This window comes from Macrotis lagotis, chromosome 1 (genome assembly GCF_037893015.1).
Source record: "Macrotis lagotis isolate mMagLag1 chromosome 1, bilby.v1.9.chrom.fasta, whole genome shotgun sequence".
Taxonomy (NCBI): domain Eukaryota; kingdom Metazoa; phylum Chordata; class Mammalia; order Peramelemorphia; family Peramelidae; genus Macrotis; species Macrotis lagotis.
The window spans coordinates 371,916,821-371,937,763 of record NC_133658.1 but is presented as its reverse complement, the minus strand read 5'-3'; the positions used below and the strand labels follow the sequence as shown (position 1 = coordinate 371,937,763).

The 20,943-nt window shown below is 37.5% G+C and overlaps 1 protein-coding gene across 2 annotated transcripts in view; it reads left to right on the top strand.

Annotated features, from left to right (window-relative positions):
• The window catches only part of NEURL1B (neuralized E3 ubiquitin protein ligase 1B), a 73,334-nt gene that overhangs the window by 21,906 nt on the left and 30,485 nt on the right, over positions 1 to 20,943 (top strand). The window contains exons 1-2 of one of the 2 annotated variants that reach the window (XM_074212407.1): positions 11,833 to 12,140; positions 15,380 to 15,940. In XM_074212407.1, the coding sequence (XP_074068508.1) occupies positions 12,050 to 12,140; positions 15,380 to 15,940 (652 nt within the window). In that variant the 5' untranslated portion in view covers positions 11,833 to 12,049. Of the gene's footprint in view, positions 1 to 11,832; positions 12,141 to 15,379; positions 15,941 to 20,943 lie in introns of those variants that run through there. The other variant, XM_074212408.1, reaches the window with a different exon arrangement.

The window sequence follows — 20,943 nt, the reverse complement described above, 5'->3', positions numbered from 1 at the left end:
ATTTGGTGTCAGGGTTCAAATCATTCCTTAATCACTTTCTATATGACTTTGGAAAAGTCTTATCCTCTTAGGGGCTTTGAAAGTGTAAAATAAAGAAATTGAATTAAATGACCTCTCAGATTCCCTCTATCTCCAAATTTATGATTCAATGATCTTTGAATTCTGAGGCAAATGTTCTGGTTGCAATTGCCAGTGATAGCTTTGAATAAATACAGAACTTAAATTCAAAAAACCTGCCTATGCACAATGGCAAAGCTGAGAAAAGGACCATTTTTCTTGGTTTTACTCTTACTTTTAAAAAAGATTTATTTAAATGAGCAAAGAAGTAGCTATAATCACAGGCAACAAAGTTCTAAAAGGAGCCACAGAAAAACGCTGGGGCCTAAAGGAAGGAAGCCATGATTATAGATGGGTCAATGCAATTCCAAATTATAGGGCTCAGTTTGATTTCCTTCAATTACTTTTTTGTCCTGTTTCTTGTTTGTCCTCCCACCTCCATGGTAATATGGAAAGGAGTTTTTCAAGCCCTTGGTGTGCCATGACCTCTCTAAAGTGTGGATCTCTGACATTAGTTTTCCAGGAACTTTGTTCTCAAGGTTCAATTACAGAATGAGGAGAGAATCTTTGTACACTGTCTTTGATACAGTTAAGCCTCAACTGACTTCAAGGGTGTGTCCATTCAAACTACGTCGTTGGCTTTGAATTTTGTGAGATCCATTACTGCTGGAATAAAGGGGCTATCATTTAGACCTTGGAAAGTGAGTATTTTCTTCATACTAAAGGGAGGTTTGCAGTAACCTCTTAGCAGTATTGTAAGACCAATGTCAGAAAATGTTGCACATACTACAGAGTCTCAAAGTTGTCGAAAAGAGTTGAATTCCTTTCTTATATTTAGATGGAGAAGTTTGTGAAGTCAGATGAAAATGGCTTAGCTAGAAATTATACCAGTGGAAGAAATTATCTCCATTTTCTAGTGAAGATTAACTTTCAGTAGATATTTAAACTGATCTAAGCTCTCTTTCCATATAGATTATATAGTGCTCCCCATCATGCAATTTTAGGTTCCAAAAAAACTCACCCTTTGGCTTTTATACAAGTGTGCTTTGCAAGAAAACCCCACCTTACCTGTATTGTTCTCTCTCTTTACCTTAACTTTTATTTTATTTTTAATTTATGAAATAAAACATGCATTTTATAATATAAAACAATAAGAAAGATTATCACACATGAAACTGAAAATCTACTATATATAACTTTCTAATGTCTTTCAAATATACAACAAAATTATCTTTTGTAATGTTTAAAATTTTTGTATTTTTCCCCTCTTTTTTCCTTCCTTATCCCCCCACTCTAGAGGTGACTGCCATTAGACACAAATAGGAATATAAATGTGTAAAATTATTTTAAGCATATTGATATTTATCAGTTATTTTTCTCAATGCTTATAGTCTTTATATGTCCTTCATCTAGTTAATTTGGATATTTATAATAGTCAAAATAACTTATTCACTCAAAGTTGTTCTTAAAACAATATTGCTGCTACTTGTGTACAACATTCTTTTGGTTCTGCACATTTTACTTTTCATTATTTCTTGCAAATCTTTCCATATTTTGCCTTTTACAATCCTTTGTACCCTTTAAGACAGATCAAATGCTGCCTTTTCTGAAACACCACCCTTCATACCCTGCCCCTTCAATGTTAACACTTTCTCCCTGAAACTATTTTGTCTTTCCTTGTATATCTATATTGTATTCATTTATCAAAGCAGCATAGATCTAAAGCTATAAGGGACCTCAAAGGCCATCTACTCTAACTTTCTCATTTGACAAGTCAAGGAAATGAAAACCCTGGAAAGTTAAGTGAATCACTTTAGGACACACTTATCTGTATAAATATACTTACTATGGATAGGAATATAAGCTTCTTGTGGATAGGAACTATTGAATTTTATCTTCCCAATGCCTAACACAGTTAGTAGGTGACTGGTATGCATATGTTGAAGGGACTGAATTACTCCCAGGTGTGCTACCTATGATTTTTGTTCATATCTCTCTTTGAATCCTCCAGAGAGAATTCACCCAATCAAAAGGGCTTCTTGTGGTCTTTTTGATATTTCATGGCTATTAGGACAATACTCAAGTTGTCCATCTGTTAACTTCTCATCCTTGCTACCCAAATGGCCCACTTTATCCTGGTCATATGCATCTTTAATGACTTGTTCAATTCAGTTTTTGTTAAGTTTCCTCACACCATGTCAAAATAACCCCTATGCTCCTTTTGCTGGAACAGAAGCTGTGGATCTGGAGCCATAAAGGACCCCAGAGACCAACTAGTCCAAAGTCCTTAATTTATTGGGGAAAGGGGAGGGAGGAATGAGTCCTATGGAAGTTCAGAACTATATCTGTGGTCATATAGGTAGTGGGGTTAGAAGCAAGATTTAAGTCCAGATCCTCTAATTCTGCAGTCAGTCAATAGTTAAAGTTTCAATTCTGGGACTCAGATGATTTTTCAGAAGGGTCCTTCTCTTATTTTACTTAACAAAGAATTTATAAATCTCCAGCAGAACAATGCCTTTTCTTTAAGTGAAGACTCTTGTCTAGGCAGTATTTACACCTATTTCTCCTGTCCTTATTGATCTAGGCAAAGTTATTCCTCTTGGTTTGTATTTCCCATCCCCTCTGCAGCCTCCACTTGAGGTAGAGATGAGCTGAGTAATTCAGAAAAGGGCACCATCTGCCGAATGCCAACACTTTGGAAGTCATCTTCTTTGGTGCCAGAAAAACTGTGGCTGCTATATCTTTTGCTGTGGATTCTATCAGTCTGAGTTCTAATTAGGAGGAAGGAAGGATGGAATGGATTTTGCAATGAGGAGGAAGCTTATGAGAGGGTGTAATAACATTAGTCTGCAGTACTGAAGCCCAGAAAAAAGGGCTTCTGTCACTGATCACCAAAAGGGAAAAAGATAGTTCTATTTTAAGTCTTTTTTCTCCAATGTTACAAGGCCTTCAAAAGGAGACTTGATAAGGGTTTTGGAATGTTTTTCTCCTCATATCTGTGGTATGGAAACAGCTGTAACTCAGGAATTTTTTTTTGGGGGGGGGGGGGATAAAGGGGAAGGGCGGTGATGTGATCACAGTCCTTAAGTGTTTGAAAGAATGTCAAATAGAAGACATATTAAACTTAGTCTATGTGACCCCAGAGAACAGAACCAGAAGTAATGGGTGAAAATTACAGAGACAAATTTAAACTTAATGTAAGGCTTAACTGCCTAATGATTAGAACTATGCAAAAATGGGATGAACTACCTGGGGAAGTAGAAGGTGCTGCCTCCTTGGAGTTTTTCAGACAAAGGATTAATGACAACTTGGCGGGGATGTAGAAAGGTTTCTTTCTCAGATGTGGGTTGACCTGGATGGGTACTGAGTTCCCTTTTGACTCTGAAATTCTTATGTTCTGTTAATCATAGAATGTCTGAGCTTGCAAAGGACCTTGAGAGAAAGAGACAGAGACAGAACAGTCCTGTGCTGCATGCTAGAAATTCAAATGCAAGCATAAAAGAAAGTCCCTTTCTCTCAAGAAGCTTACTTTTCTTTGGGGGAAGACAATAAAGAAAGCATGGTGAGGAGACAACTGAGATCTGATACAGAGACCTAAACCAGGGCAAGATAAGATTAAAAACCTACACATTGGGGATTAAAGGGCAGAGTCCAGGAATAAAGTGAGAAGGTGTAAAGTGGTATTAAGTATGCAGTTCCTGAACCTAATACAATCCACATGTTATTAGGGGTTCAACCCACTTGAAATTTTTTTGCAAAAATGCTTTACCTAAGTAGATAGTCTACACAAGACTAAGTTGTTCGGTCCCCAGCTTTTAACTTTCTGCCCACCCACTGCCATGTAATGACTGCCACTAAGTGTCATGCTAGCCATCTTGGAGGAATTAGTCATTGCAATTATTTTTTGAAAATATCATGGAACGTGCACCCATGAATTTTTCAGCATGGAACACTACTGAAAAACTTGTATGCCCAAATCTATTCAGATCCTGTCAGCTTCAGAGGACACTGAAGCTTAAATATTTGTGTCTTACCCAAGATCACATATCAGATAAGTGACAAAGATAAAGACTAGGTCTAAAGCATTTTCTCCCAGTCTTCTTTTAACTAAACTAAACTAAACTCCCTATCCCACAAAAGTCCTTCTTTTTAAAAGATGAAAGTTACAACTTGGAAATGATGAAAATTTCCAAAAAATATTAACAGGAAAATGCATTTCTCTCCTTCCTTTGGAAAGTAGGTTTTAATTTGAAGAACTTATATTGTGAACATCATTGAGGAAAGAAGTGTTTCATCCAAACTTATGAGGGTCTTGGTAAATAAAAGCAAAGGAAAAAGTTCCCTGAAACTAAAAACTGCCTTCCTTACCCCAAGCAGACAACTTAAAAATGTTTGCTGCTGCTAACTGCTGGTGAGAGAGAATAGATGAATCATTGTAGAGCCGACTCAAAGCATATGCCCTACTGATGAGTGATGAACAGCATTCTTCCTGAATAGAATATAACAGAACTAGAAAAGGCCCAGAGAGGAACAATTGAATTGATCAAGAGAATTTGGATAGATTTTTAAAAAATAGTTTTTCTCTGCCTGGAAGGATAAAAGCTGAACAAAGATAGGATCAAATTCTGTAGAACTATGAAGGGTATGATAGGTCAACCTAAGCTTGTTTGTTCTGTGAGTGTTAACAGATCTTAGGATACTAAAATTAGCAGAAACCGTTGATGCTGGGAAAGAATATATTTTAGACTAAAAAAAAATGGAAATTTTAGGATTACAGTTTTAGAATTTTGAAGAGGTGTTAGAGATTAGCTAAACTGATCTCCTTGCTTTGTGGGTGAGGACTCAAGGATCAATTGATTAAGAGACTTTTCCAGGGTCCCACCGATAGGAAGTAGAGAAGATCCAGGATTGAAATTCCAGGTCTGTGACTTCAATCCCTTTCCATCACAAAATTATGTCATTAAGGGGATAGAGATAACCCTGGTTTCTGAAAAGTTACGCCAGGAAAGCTCAAGATTTGGCAAATCCAACCAGGCTGGAAAGTAACCGCCAGCATGAGTGAATGTTGTCCTGTCTTTCATGGACCAGCCTTGCCTAAGGATAGAGATTCTTATCATCAGAAGGTTAACCCAAGAGTATGAAAAAAATTTTTTCTGACACAGTAACTCATGTAGAGGAACTGTAAGTTGTATCATAGCACTGCCTATGTTGAGGAAATAATATTTCTCTGCCTACTGGATAAATTTGTGAAATTTGTTACCTTAAGAGGTAACATAGTTTGAAACTGTATACTTCAGGAAGATCGGAGATTAATTCATGAATGTACAGTTAAGGGAAGCAAAGATAATTTTCAGGGACATTTTGCTGGATGACCTTGAACTCCTACAAACTGTTATTTGTTTTACTTTCTAAAGGGAGAACTCAAGTCTGGACTAGACTGAGGGGAATATTGATCTGAATCAGGGTGGCAAACATTATGCTTAAATGAATGACATTGAAGGACAACCCAGCTCCCTGAACCTGTGGAATAGGATTTCTTTTTTTCCAGTTAGATTTCTTTTCCCAACTTTTCTGTCTCTCCCAATGTCTTCTGGCCAGAGCTCCATCCCTTTATTGAATGTTCTATGTCATCCAATAGGCTTCTGAAAGAGGAACATGAATATAATGGAAAAATCTTCTCCCTCTTGTTCTGACTCCTGTAACCAGCTATGTGAGGCTTTGGTTAACCTTAGGCCCAAATCATCATGGTTATTATTTTTTCTTTCAAGTAAAAGGACCATTTTACACAGGTTTCATTGATGTGGCATGGGCCTGCGCTCCCTGCTATATAGAAAAAAAATGTCTTATTTTTAGATGAAAGGCCACAAATGAGGTCTTGGTATGAAAGAGATGGCTGGAAGAGGAAGAGGAGGAGTTGGAAGACTTTGGAAATTGGCAAGCAGCATCATGGCAAACAACAGCTGGCAGAAATCTATCTTGTTACTAGACTTTCACAGAAAGAAAAAGACATCAAGTTTGGTCTTTGGCACAAGTTTTCTATATTACCCTACCTCCATTTAGTGAGTCATTTTTACATATGAAAGGTATTACTTGAATCTAGTTTGAGAGACAATGACTTTAACTTGAGCAAGTCATACAAGATCATTCTTTAAAATTACATTAGGAAAATCCTTTCTTCTCATTGGACAAATGTAAAATGAGGAGCCTGGTTTTGAAACCCCTTCCAGCTCTAATATTTTGTGGTTCAATGATTCTTCAACCATTGACCTTCATCTCTTGGGTCAATGGATTCTGAAAGCTTCCCTGGATAGTAAGCATGCTTCATTTTCTCTTTCTATATCCCTTGGAGGTAAGGCTTGCCTGCTCAGGGTTGTTCTAAAAACAGACGTCAGTTTACATTGTAGCTTTGACTTGATGGTTCTCTTTTTCTTCTTGTTGTTCTTTTATTTTAAGTATCTTAAATTTGTGTAATAACATGTCTTCTTAAAGACCCTTTTTCACTCTGGTTTTCTTTATAATTCATGTCAAGACACAGTACTCAGAGAAAAAAAATCTGAGGAGTTACCACAGTGTTTATCCCTCATTCCCTGAAGGAAGTAAGATCATATAATCAAGATTAAACAAATATGTAAACTTAGCTAGTTGCTTGGCTACATTTTATCTTAACATATAGTTGGTTTTGCACTAAACCCTTCCTCTTATAGTAACAAAGCAGTATTTCTCACTGTCCAATTAGAAAGTTCCAGTGTTCACCAAACTTTTCTCTTAAAAAAAATCTACTAAGAATTGCAGTTCCTTCTCTTTGTCAGGTCACTTTCTGATGACAAACAAAAGTAAGGGTGTTGGGTTTATATTCTCTCTCTCTCTCTCTCTCTCTCTCTCTCTTTCTCTCTCTCTCTCGGCCTAATTCCTCACTTAATGCTTTTCTTTGAAATCTAAAAGTGAGAAGAGCCATCCAACTCAACCCATTTTCTTTTTAAACTCAGACCTATGTTTTATTTTAGATTTTGCCTTTGATATTTATTACTTGTGTGACCTTGGACAGGTCACAATTTCTCTGGGCTGAAGTATCTTCATCTATAAAATGGAGAAAGACTAGATTGCCTTCATGATGCCTTTCAGCTCCAAATCTATGATTCTATATCATTGATTGAGAGAACTCCTGATAGAAAATGCCATTAGGGGCAAGTAGGTGGTACAATGAATAGAGCACCAGCCTTGAATCAAGAGGACCTGAGTTCAAATTTGATCTCAGACACTTATTAGCTATGAGATTGTGGGCAAGTCACTTAACACTGATTGTCTCACATTAAAAAAAAGCGATGGAAACTTCCAATAGTAATTCAGATCAGCAACTTACCCAATTTTAGGACTTGGAGAGTTTTCTGAGGTGGCATTGAGAGGGTAGATAACTTTCTCAAGGTCATATATTCAATATGGATCAGAGGTATTCCAGGATCTAAAGTCTTTTGAACCCCAAGGCTACCACACTTTGCCACACTCACATTCTCTCCCCTTCATTTTACAGATTGAAGAATTGAGTCCCAGAAAGGGCAAAGAAGGCCACACAAAGTTTCAGAAGCCAGAGCTTCTGGTTTCCAATCCAGAGCTCATTTCAATATTGGGTCACTTCTTTTAATAATTAGTTTGTTACAATAAAGAATTGTCCTGTTTTAGGTTATATTGTTTTTTAAAAATTTTTAAATTCACTTACTTGCTCCTCTGATTTCCCCTGACTTTTATAGGTGACTCTCCAATTTTGCTACCAGTTAGAAATAGCCCAAAGGAAGAAGTAGACAAGGTTTGTATCTGGTACACTTCTAAGGTCTTCCACTTCATTCCTCCTTTCCCATTCTTCTCCTTTTCATTGATTCTACCCATCATGTCTAGTTGAAGAAATTAAGAATGAAATATCCAAGGAGATTAGTGGACAAGGGCCAATGGTATGGAGCACCCAGTGGTCAATTTAGAACCAATCATTGAGATTGAAGTAGCATGAAAAGACAAATAAGGGTATATGAGAAGTGTTGTAAAGAGCAAAATACTTTGAAAAAAAAATTTCCTAATACTATGAAACAGTGTACTCAACAGTTTGGCTTACTGGTCTACCTGCTAGACTATGACACTGTTGTGGCTCCTAGATCATAACATTCCTTCTCCTGTTTCTATGCCTTTTCTCTCTTTCTTTCTTTCTTTTTTTTAGGTTTTTGTGAGGCAATGGGGTTAAGTGGCTTGCCCAAGGCCACACAGCTAGGTTCTATCTACTGCACCACCTAGCTGCCCCCCTTTTCTCCATTTCTGTGAATTCTATTCTCCCTCCCCCCCCATGCTGGAATCTTCTTCCTCTTCCTTTCTGCCTTTTCTTGGCTTCCTTCAAGACTCCCATTCTTCTGGAACTTTTTCTGGTCTCCCTTGCTGCTAGTACCTCCCCTAAAAGTTTTCCTTCCATCTGCTTTGCATCTCTCTCGTATGTACCTCATGATTTACTTCTTATTGCCTTTATTAAAATGTCTCTCCTTGTGAGAAAGGACAGTATTTTTTCTTTGTAACAGCACCTGGTGCACACTAAGTACTTAATAATTGCTTGTTGCTCCATTGACTGATGTCTTTATAACATCCCAATGGAAATAAAATTCCCATTGCATGATTAGGTTCTCCAAATGTTCTTCCTTGCAGATAACATTGTGTTGGAACCCTATGGGCATGACTCGATGAGATATATGATCTCCCAAAAGAAGTTGGCTTAGGAAAAACATTTGGTGAAGAATCAGAAGATGATAGCTTTAGAGCCAGAAGGAACTTTAGAAGCCATTGATCTGGTATAGCTCCATCATTCTGGGGAAATGGCTTCCACAGGAATGAAGGGACTTTCCCAAGGTCTCACAGATAAGTGAAATGATCCAGGCATGATTTGAAAGTAGACCTTCTAACTTCAAAGCCAATATTCTTTTCTACTATTCCCCAGTATTTTTCTACTGGTATTGCCCAGATTCTTACATGCATTTGAATGGACAATTCATTGAGTTAGTCAATCAGTATATAGGTGCACATGCACATGTGTGCGTGTGTGTGTATGTGTACAAATATATTATAAATTCTATATGTGTATGTTAATGTATGCATATAGGGCATATAAATACACATACATGTATGAGCACATACAATGTACATCCATGCTATAGCTCTCTATCTAATTATCTATTTATAGCTTAGAGTAGTTCTGTAGATGGACAGTCCTAGATCCAGCTATTGTATAGGAGTAAAGTCAGTTAATTAACAAGTATTAAGCCAGACATTGAAAGACACATAAAAGGGGTGTTGAAAAGGGATAGGGGAAAAGAGATACCTGGTGAGGTCATGGGGGGGAGGCTGACCTGGGCCCCTCCCCAAAATGGAAGTCCAAGAAGAATTCACCCATGGGAGAAGGGACCCCCAATATAGTCCAGAACTATACTACCTTTTCCAAAATAGAGCTTCTGGTAAGAACTAACCAAAGGGCAAAAGAGTGTTGCAGGGATGGGGTGAGGAGGCAGTTATTTCATAGAGAGCAAACTGGACCACCCCTGAGTACTTGCAGTGATCCTAAGCTACTCCCTTTTAAGTTCAACTTTGCTTCATGGTTCTGAATCATAGACTACCATAATTCTAGAAGAAAATCTCCAGTGAAGTCAAGGGGGAGGTGCAAGGTTTACAATGAGTTATTAATGTGGACAACTGGCATGCAAGAAGTGATATCATCTTTGATCCTTCTTTCACAACATGATTAATATGGATATAAGTTTAACATAATTATACATGTAAAACCTATATTAGATTGCTTTTTTGTCTTGGGAAGGGGGAAAGGAAGGGAAAGAGAAAGAAAAATGTGAACTCAAAACTTTGCCAAAAAATGGTTGTTGAAAACTATCATTATATATATATATATACATACATATATATATATATATGTATGTATATATATATATAGTTGAGAATATATATATATATAATATATGAAGAAGTGATATTATCAAGGACACATATGACTAGAAAAACAGATGTTTCAAAACCTAAAAAATTTCCAAGACTTACATGAACTGATATATAGTGAAGTGAACAGAACCAGCAGAATTTTGTGCACAGGAACAGCAATATTGTTTGATGAAAAACTGTGAATGACATCTTTTCTCAGCAATACAATGATCCAAGACAATTCCAAAGGACTAATGATGAAGCATACTATCCGCCTCCAGAGGAAAAAACTGATATTGTTTGAATACACTGAAATGGGCTATTTTTTTCACTTTCTTTCCCTTTTTTCCCTTTTATTCAAGTAATCTTGTAAAAAATGAATCTTTTTTTTGTGGGGCCATCTCTGTTGTTCTCCAATGTTAAAGACCCTGTTGATTCAAGATCAGAGTGCATAGTAGTAATATAAAGTAGGTTTGTCATAAATGATAGACTGTCTCAAATGTTGTGACATCCTTATAGTTTGTCACAGTGGAAAGAGGCTGCCAACACCATGCTGTAATAGGGTCTGGGGGTGCCCATATTCACCCAGACACCCTTCCAGGAGTACAGCAGTGCAGTTTTTATCTAGAGAACTCTGAAAATCTAGCAGAAATGCTCCATAATGCTTAAGGGTTAAACAACTTATTTTTTAAAATTAACATGTAAAAAAAAATAGACTCAGGGCTAGTCCAGCAGAAGTACCTAGCCTTAGACACAGCCTGTTGGGGAGAAAGGGTCTCCTTGCCCTTCTGCCCTCAGGTAGCAAATTTGCCCATCACCAAGGCGAGAATCAAGCTGATTGTCTCTTAATTTTAGCTCATTCTTTAATTGTCTACTTTCCATGTTCCCTTAAGCTCTCGGTATTAAATTAAACCCTTTGAGTGTTCCAGGAGCCCAGTGATACATGTTGATTAGTGTGCTGAAGAATCAAGATACAAAGCAGCAGCCTTTCATTACAGAGGAGAATGTCATTCCCTTCTTGGTGATTACTGCCCTATTGTGTTCTTTACTTTCATTTATTATGACTTTTACTTTTAAAATGGAAATCTAAACACCCTGAACAGGAGAACACCGGAGGAACTTGGGATAATTACTAGTGCCCCAAGTCTGCCACCTCCTCTTAAACCTTCCAGGGTCTGGAAGTGTGATTTGATAGAAAAATGTCTTGTGGATTAAAGGAGTGGGGGTGAGGTGGGGAGGGAGGGAAGCATACTGAGCTTAAAACAATGGTAGAGATTAGGAGACAAATTTATTCTAGTAGGTTGGCAAAACCCTTTGGAAAAGGAGAAAAAAACCAAAAAAACAAAAACAGCTAACATCTCTCTGAGCTTAACAGACGGAGTTGCTTGTTGCTTGAATATAAAGCCTCTTCAGGCTCACACTGAGCCAAATTTCATTAAAAATGATTACCGACAGGTGTTCCTTCTAGAAAAGACCCACATTATAAATAAATAAAGAACTGTGCTTTTTCTCATAGGTAATATGGAGTCACAGTATACTTTCCTAGGATTTGGTGATTTGGGGAGCTGGGCTGACATGGGGGGGGATGGTGAAAGAAGCTCAAAGAAACCAGCCAACTATCTTTCCCACCCACTCCTAAATTCAGTTTATTTATGGTTCTGTCTGATTTACCAGCCTACAGATCTTAGCCCTTAAGAGGGAAACCCTTGATAGGTGTGATAAAATTGCTCACAATTACAGCTGAGATGAAGTGGAAAGAAAACTGACCCTGGAGCCTGAGTTGGGGATGGGGGTGGGAGGGGAGTTTGGGGGTGGGTTCTAATTTCATTCCTGATGCTCATTACTTGTATGATCTTAGGCAAGTGACTTATCCTCCTAGATCCTCTTCAGTTCCTCTGCTATTAAAAGATGAAAACTAAATGTTTTCTGCAATCCTTTCCTGCTCTAGAATCATAATCTAGTCCTAACCCCTTATTTTACAGAGGAGAAAACTGAGGATCAGAGAAAACATGTGACTTGTCCAGAACCAAGTAACTGATGAATGACAGAACCAAACTTAGAACCCAAGTCCCTTGACTCTCAAAACAGTATAGTTCCCTTCCTTGCCCCCTTCTATCAAAATCGAGCAAAAGGTAATTGACCTATAATAATAGCTCACATTTTTAGAGAGCCTTAAGGTTTGCGAAGCACTTTCCATACATTAGTTCATCTGAAACAGACCATGCTGCTGGGAGGGCAGGGGCCTGGAGATCTTGAAAGGCTTCCCTTTGGAGGTGGCAGGAGAGTTGAGTTCTGAAGGAAGCTAAGGATTCTAAATGGGGAGATAAGCAGTGCTTGGGGAGAGGGTCAGATTTTTAAGATTTTCATCTGTTTTGTAGCTTACATTCAAACTGCACAGCAGTCCTGTTGACCTGCATCTTTGTAACTCTGTTTACAAGCCAAACTACTTTTTAAATTCATAAATAGAGAATTTTAGGAGTAATCTTCTTAGTGCTGAAAGGAGAAAAGCATTCTGGAAATACATAATAATAGTTCATAACATCAGGGAATTTAGAGTTGGAAGGACAATAGAAATCCAAAATAAATATCTGAGAAAACTGAGGACCCAAAGAGGGTCAAAGCAGTGACTGTTCTGTGGTAGTGGGGTCAGACTCATGTAATCATAGCCAGCATTTATGTATGGTGTATTATCCCAAGCGTTATGCTAATTGATTTACAATTATGATCTCATTTGATCTTCACAACAACCCAGGTGCTAACTTATAATCTCTATTTTACAGATATGTTATGAAGACAAACAGAGATAAGAGATTTACCCAGGTTCACACAGTTGTCTAAAGTCCAATATGAATTCAGGTCTTCCTGTCTCTAGACCCAATATTCTTATCCATTGGACCACCTAACTGCAGAAATAGAAATAGGACCACTAAACCATGCATAAAGATTCCTGCAGACTGCATGTTGACTAAAAAAAAAACCACTTAGTAACATTTTCTATGCTTCATTGTATTATTATTTATTTGTTAAATATTTCCAATTATATTTTAATCTGGTTGGGGCAGAACTGGATAATGTTCCCAGCTGCCTGCCTGCAAGCAGTATTTTTGATAGCTCTGATATGATGCATAGAGCACCAGATCAAAAAAGTCAGGAAGAACTAAATTCAAACTGCCATGAGGTCACCCTTATTAGTGTGACCTGGGCAAATCATTTAACATGTCTGAGCCTCCATTTTCTCATCTATAAAATGAGAACGATCATAATAGTTCCCACCTCATGGGGTTGTTGTCTATTAAAGGTTTGGGGTATCTTATAACAATATTGAAATGTGAAGTGGTAGAAATGGTAGGTGGGGGAGCAGAGGATCAAACTTTTAAGGGATCTAAAATCTAAGACTAAAATCTAAGATTTAAAATCTAAGTCTCACCTTCCACTTCCCTTTGCTGTCAACCAACTGGACAACAATTCATGTTTTGTCACATTGAATCTGCTGTGGAATTTCTTTTAAATCATTTGGAACATGTGGAACAGAGGGTAATGAATCCATGGCATTCGTGTTATTTTCAAAATGTGGGTTTTCTCATAGCCTTGACATAAAGAATTTATTAAACTTCATTCTCTAGTATGATCCTTTCTTTGTGAACTCTTTAAAGTCAGGAATTATCCAGGCACAGCTTTTAAATAAATTAGTAAGATTTGAGTAGTCTTAATTCCCCAGATGTTAAATGTCTCTCTAGTCTGCTGCTATAGTCACTATAGGGTTTGTTGTGTTTCCCTTTCCGTCCCAAGAAGTTCAATTTATTCTATTTATTCATCCAACTACAAACAGCCACAAGGAGGCTATTTCCTCACAAAGCTGGAACTAGGGTTTAGAGGCAACTTTGTGATTAGAGAGGTACGCCTGGGGCCAGGAAGACCTGAGTTCAAATTTGATCTCAGACATATGCTAGCTATGTGACCCTGGACAAATCATTTAAGCTCTGTTTGCCTTAATCCACTGGAGAACGAAATGACAAACCACTCCACTTTGCCAAGAAAATTCCAAATGTAGTTACAAAGAGTCAGACATAACCAATCAATAAACAAAAGGCCCCTTTCAGGAGCTTCCAAACTAAGTTCCAGATTCCATTCTGGCAAGCATCAGTCAATCAAAAAATGTTACTGGCCAATGATATGGAACTCAATTACACATCCACACCAAGAATGGTTCATGAAATGGTTGGAATAAATTTTTAAAATCCATCTCCAAAACTGACTAGCTGCAGGACCCTGGGAAAGTTACTTAATCAGTGAGGCTTAGTTTTCTCATTTGTAAAATGGGATAAATGATAATAATAATAATGATCATGAGAGCAACTAACATTTGTATAGATCTTACTTAATATAGACAGGCAATGTTAAAGACTTTATAATTATTACCTCATTTGATTCTCACAACCCTAGGAGTTAGGTACAATTATTTTCCTTATTTTACAGGAAAATTAAGTTACAGGAAATTAAGGTGTTCTGAGATTAAGTGACTTGCTCAAGATAGCTAGTAAGTATCTTAGACTGGACATCAAGCCTGGCCCTCTAGCTACTAGTGCTACAACAGCCTCTGCACAAGACTCTTGGGAAAAAAGTACTACATATATATATATATATATATATATACATACATATATATATATGTTGTTTATGTTACAACTTTATCATTTTATTTCTCTTGTCAAAAATGACAGCATGGTTGTACTAAGAAGATACCTGGGAGAATGGGACATAACTAGTGGACAGGAGGGAGAGGATACATACATCAAGGAATAGTTTCAAAGGAGAGCTTTCCCCACAAATATGCCTGGGCCAAGTTATGTACTTTTCACCAGGTTCCTTTTTAGCCCAAAATAATTTTAGAAGCTAAGATTTTTTTCCAAGCATTTGGTATATTCCCCTTCCTTTTATATCCTACCCTCATTCTTGCCACTATAACATGCTGTCTCTCTGGATCGTTAAAAGAGCAATTAATTATATTAATCAGTTTTGCAAGTGCATTTATTTATGGCAACTCTGTGAAGTGGATAATGAAAGTATTCTTATCCCAATTTTATGGATGAGGAAATCAAGACTCCAAAAGATTGAGTAACTTGTTGAGGACCATATAGCTAAGTCAGAGCTGGAATTGGAACCCAGATTCTTTCCAATGTACCATAATATAGTAACCCTTTGTAATTCCTGAAATAGATTCTGGAGATTAGAGTAATTCAAATAATATTTATGTAGAACACTTCTTATTGAGTCCCAGGAGCTAATCTATATTTTTTTATTTACTTGTTTTACTGGATTTGTTTACTTATTTATTTTTAAACTAATATGATTTTCTATGTATGTTTTGCAGACACAAGTCATCAGGCTCGTTTGTTATCCAGTCGGCCATGCTACACACTGCCCACCAGTAGCCATGATCGACGCTCTATCCTGACAATTACTGAGCCCCCACGTTTCCATCCTCAAGCCAAAGGCAAAAATGTACGCCTGGATTCCCACTCCCGCAAGGCCACCCGAAGGAATAGTTTCTGCAATGGGGTCACATTCACCAATCGACCCATCCACCTTTATGAGAAAGTCCGACTTAAGCTAGTGGCTGTACACCATGGTTGGAGTGGGGCACTACGTTTTGGCTTCACTATCCATGATCCATCCCAGATGAACTCTGATGACATACCAAAGTATGCCTGCCCAGACCTGGTGACTAGGCCAGGTTACTGGGCCAAAGCTTTGCCAGAGAGATTTGCACTGAGGGACAATGTTCTGGCTTACTGGGTTGACCGTCATGGGAGAGTCTTTTATAGCATCAATGATGAGGACCCAATACTATTTCACTGTGGCATTAAAGTCTCTGGACCCCTTTGGGCCCTCATAGATGTTTATGGAATTACCCATGAAGTACAGATTCTAGGTAGGTAACACTTATGCTCATTCCCAGCTGTATATTTAAGTAATATCATTTATATTTTTAATCTTGTTTTTGATCTGTATTTATTATTTTGTTGGTTAGAGGAATTTTCAGTGTAAAAATTCCTTTCTCAACTCATCTGCCATGGAACAACCTTAGGAAATTTTCTGTTGTACAACAAGGATATGCAGTCTGCCAAGGGACACACAGCTACTTATATTCCCATGGCAGAATTTGAATCCAAGTCTTCTTGCCTCTGAAGTTAGATTTTTGTCTGCTATATCTCGTTGCTTTGCACTATTAATATATTTTATACAGGAATATATTGTCTGACCTTATATCATATTTTAAATTCATACATCTTGTTCTTCCTCCATTCTCTGATTCAAATGTGGGACTGTGGGCTTCTATCAGTGGCCATAAAATAATTCACCACAGTGAGAAGGGAGGAAGAAGTGCTCCCCAGACAGAATAGAGCAATTAAATACAGTATTTTTCTCTTTTGTACCTCTTTTAGAAACAGGTATTGAACTCTGCAAGGTTTGACCTCTGTCATTTGTGTGTAGAAAGCAATTCTCTTTTCAAAGAAAATATAAGACTACTCTCTCTTCCACGTCCCCATATAAAGCCAAGAATTAGGTAAAATGCCTGCAAGACAGCCTGAATACAAATCTTTGGCCAGATCCTATCTGTCAATTTGCAAAGGGGCCAAGGTTGCTAGCTATGATGTGGGAGAAAAACCCCCAAATCTGACTTAGGCTAGCCAAACTATGAATAGCTAAGACTTATAATCCAAATCTCAAATAAATACAGCACTCTGTGAGTCCAAAATTCAGAGAAACTTCTTTGGTTTTACTCTTCAAACCAAATTTAATTTCTCATTAAAACGATTCAGTAAGATGCCTCAGAGGAATAACACAAATCTTTGTTTAACTTAAATATATTCTTTATCTTGAATTTGGACATTTGTACCATCTCACTTGTGGATTTTTATTATATAATGAAAAGCAGCAACAAGGTGGCATAATGGAGCCCCAGGTCTAGAGTCAGGAAGACCCAAATTCAATCCAGCCTGGAAAGTCACTACCTTCCATTTATCTGTTTCCTCAACAGCAAAATGGACATAATAATAATAATAATAATAATTAAAAAACTTCTCTCCCAGGGTTGTTGAGAATTATCAATTAGATTATATACATAGATATAATGCTTTGTAACATTTAAATTGATATATATATATGCACCACTATTATATCATCTTTAATGGTTTACAAAGCACATTTTACATATTCTGCATGCATCTCAGACAGTCCTTGAAGGAATACTTTGCAGGTTGTTATCATCTTCATTTTATCAGTGAAGAAACTGAGATTCCAAGATGAAGTGTCCTTTGCACATGATTCCTTCAAGTAGGAAGTGATCATCCTGGGTTAGAACCCACTTCTAGTTGTCTTTCAACCATACTTTTCACAGCTGTCTTCCTTAGAAAATAATTTTCTATTGTCACAAAATGAGTTTAATCCCTCTAGAAAGGTCTAAAAGCAGTTAATACATGGATCTCCAGAGGGGATTCAGTTGAATTGTTCTAACATCTGCTTTTTTCTCCATCCATCTTAATGGGAAATGGGGCCCCAGGAAAATTAAGGATCTCAAGTTCTTTCTCCTCTTTTGTCTGATTTCTTGTTTGGGAATCATAGCATTATCTTATATCTTCTTTGAGGGTCGTTTCTGAGTCTGACATTACATTTTATCATTATCAAAGATGCAATATCAATGCAGGACTGTCTTTCTTATCAGTGATCCCAGAAGTCAATTGTGTCAAAATCAGAGAACATTTTCTATTATCCTTCATTTTGGAAGTAAATTCTAGTTAGACCAAAAGAATTAAAATCTTTTAGCTTTGGCCTTTGGTTTGGCATCACAAATGTCTTGGGAGTAACCACTCACATTGTTGCCCAGCCTAGATTGCTGTGAGACAGCCTGTCAGTATGTGCTTGGTTATATAATAGTTGCTTTAAAAATATTTATTGGTCAAACAATTGATTAGAGTCCCATGAAAGGAGAAAAGACTATAGGCTTCCTTCAGCTATCAGAGAAATCTCAAAAGAGAAAAACATATATAGTATTTGCTATTAGATTTTATATTTACAATCAGGATTTGTTTTGTTATTATCCTTATACTGTAACCTGAACTTTTATTTCTTTTGCAAAGTGAGGAACAGAGTAGGTATGATTTGAAAGTGAGTAGGAGAGATAGTTAACATAGCGGATGGCAATCTGGACCCAAAAATATTTCAACAGCCTAGAATAATGGACCAAATCTAATAAAATGACATTTAATAGAAATAAACGTTGAACAATCGAATGCAAAAATACTGAATAAGGCTGGCATGTATAACTGCTGAAAGATTCTTGAAAAAGAGACCTGGGCAACTCAGTGAAGTTATATATCCCTGCCACAGCAATAGTGTAACATAGCAACCAAAGTGACCAGTGTGATTTTAAGGAATATTAGAGAGATGATGTCCAAAGCAAAGTGTCTAAATGGCTGTTGTCCTTGGTCTCGGTCAGGCCATATCTGAAGTATGTGCTCAATTCAGAGGTCAGTGACTTGGACACTGACAAGATAGAGTACATTTGAAAGAGGATGGATGGTCAGAAAGATGAAGACATTGGACTCCCAGGATCCACAGATGATGTGTAACCTGGATAAGAAGTCATCAGGTATCTGAGGGGCTAGCATGTAAAAAAATGTTTTTTCTGCTTGGGTCTGAGAACAATTCTAGAAGTAAGGCCTAGGAGTAATAGAAAGGCAGATTTGACTTGATAAAAGGGAAAATTTCTTAGTGGCTAGAGCAATCCAAAAATGGAATGTACTGCCTTGGGAAGTAGTAAGTTCTCCCTTACTGGAAATCTTCAAGCAGAGTCTGGACAATGTCTTGTCAAGGATGCTATAAGGGAGGAGAGGGAGGCTCCTGTCCAGGTATAAGATTTGGAACTCTAAAGTTCTAAGACTTCTGCTTAGAAGAATGACTTTCTGGAAATGTGTATGACATGGTTAATAGAGGTGGTAAAAAGTGATAGCCTTAGACAAATCTTAACTTCTACAGCTATTTTTATTGTACCCCTCTACCAATAAAATATTTTGAACATGCACAATATATCTATCATTACTTTTTATATGTTTGTTTATAAATCATATACATGTACTGCTCTATTATATATACTACACAATTTATATTAAAAGTAGGCTTTTATATATAAAAGGATAAGATAAAATGAAATAATATTGTAGGAGGGGGTAAACAATTTATGAATGAGTAAGGGAGGGCATGGTCAGATTTGTGCTTCAGGAAATTCACTTTAGCATCTGAGAGGAGGGGAGATCAGAGAAGGATGAATGAGGAGACTATTGCCATCTTCCATGAAAGGTGATGATGGTCTGAACTACAGTGCTGGTTATTTGGGCATAGAGAATGAGAGATAATGGAGATGTGGAGGTAGAAATTTTGCTACTGACTGCATATGCTCAGATATGTTATTAGGGAAAATGAGGAGTGGAAGATAAACTAACTTGAATAACTAGAGGGATGTTGGTGCCCTCAATTCTAATAGGGAAGATGGGTAGGTTGAGAAGGAAAAAAATAATGTAATGAGATCTTCCATCCAGTACACAGTCATCCATGGCTGCTTATCCTTTGTACCTGAGTCTCTCCTATCTGAAATGAAAAGTGGAGAAGTTAGAGCCTTACTAGTTATATCTTAAAAGCAGACCTGGCTCTATCAGAGTTGCCTGCTACAGCCACAGGGTCATCTGGATGGTAGGTATGTTGGGGGATTGGGTGTGGATATGTTGGGGGAGATGAATTTTTACATTGGCACCTTTGTGGCTGCTTTAATGGATACCCAGAATGGAATTAGGTTATAACTGTTCTGGAGGGAGGGGCGGCTAGGTGGTGCAGTGGATAAAGCACCGGCCCTGGAGTCAGGAGTACCTGGGTTCAAATCGGGTCTCAGACACTTAATAATTACCTAACTGTGTGGCCTTGGGCAAGCCACTTAACCCCATTTGCCTTGCAAAAACCTAAAAAACAAAAATAAAAAATAACTGTTCTGAGGGGCTAAACCCCGCCCCCCCCCAGAAACGGGTAAGGTTTTATCATGGAGGGAGTTGGCAAAGTGGAAGAGGTGGATAATGGTAGATATTGTTGTATTGGAGAAAAACCTTAGGATTAATTATCAGTGTAGGTATGATTTTCCTATTTTTCCTCCCTCCAAATGATAGAGCATACCCTACTTGGGGTAGGGTCATATCTCTACCAATGAGTGACCTGAAACCCATTTTTGACCATGCTTCTAATGGCTTTTCCCATCATATAAACAATCACTCCACACCTTTTCTGCCCCTAAAGAACATAGGTCTGAAGCAGTCATTTGGAAAGACTCAAAAGAACCATCAGCCTTCTGGTAATAATATGGTTACCTTCTCAAGAGATATTTGCATATTTATCTTAACTCAGAAAACAAATTATCAAAATAATATAAAATGTGATGGGATATGATATATTACAATACTATGTAATAATGATATGATAGATAATATATAATAATATGAAGGAATACTAGCAGTTGGGAGCCTCAGGAAAGGTTTCACTCAAAAGATGGGGCACCTTAAACAATGAAAGGGTCTCTATGAGACACAGGTAGGGAAAAAGTCAATTCCAGGCATGGGGACAACCATAATGAGATCACTGTGAATTTCTGACTTGGTGGAAGGAATTGGGAGTAGAGAAAGTGATGCCCCTGGGGGTGTAATCTGCCAGGTGAAGACAACCATTATGGAAAGAAGAGATGTCCAGTGTGAGGAACAGAAAGAGGGTTGATTTAACTGGATCATGGATATAGGAGGGGGAGTTATGTCTAGTGAGGCTGGAAAGATAGTCAGGGGTCAGGATTCTGTGGGGCATTAAGAGCTTAACAGAAGTATTTATTTTTTTAATCTAGAG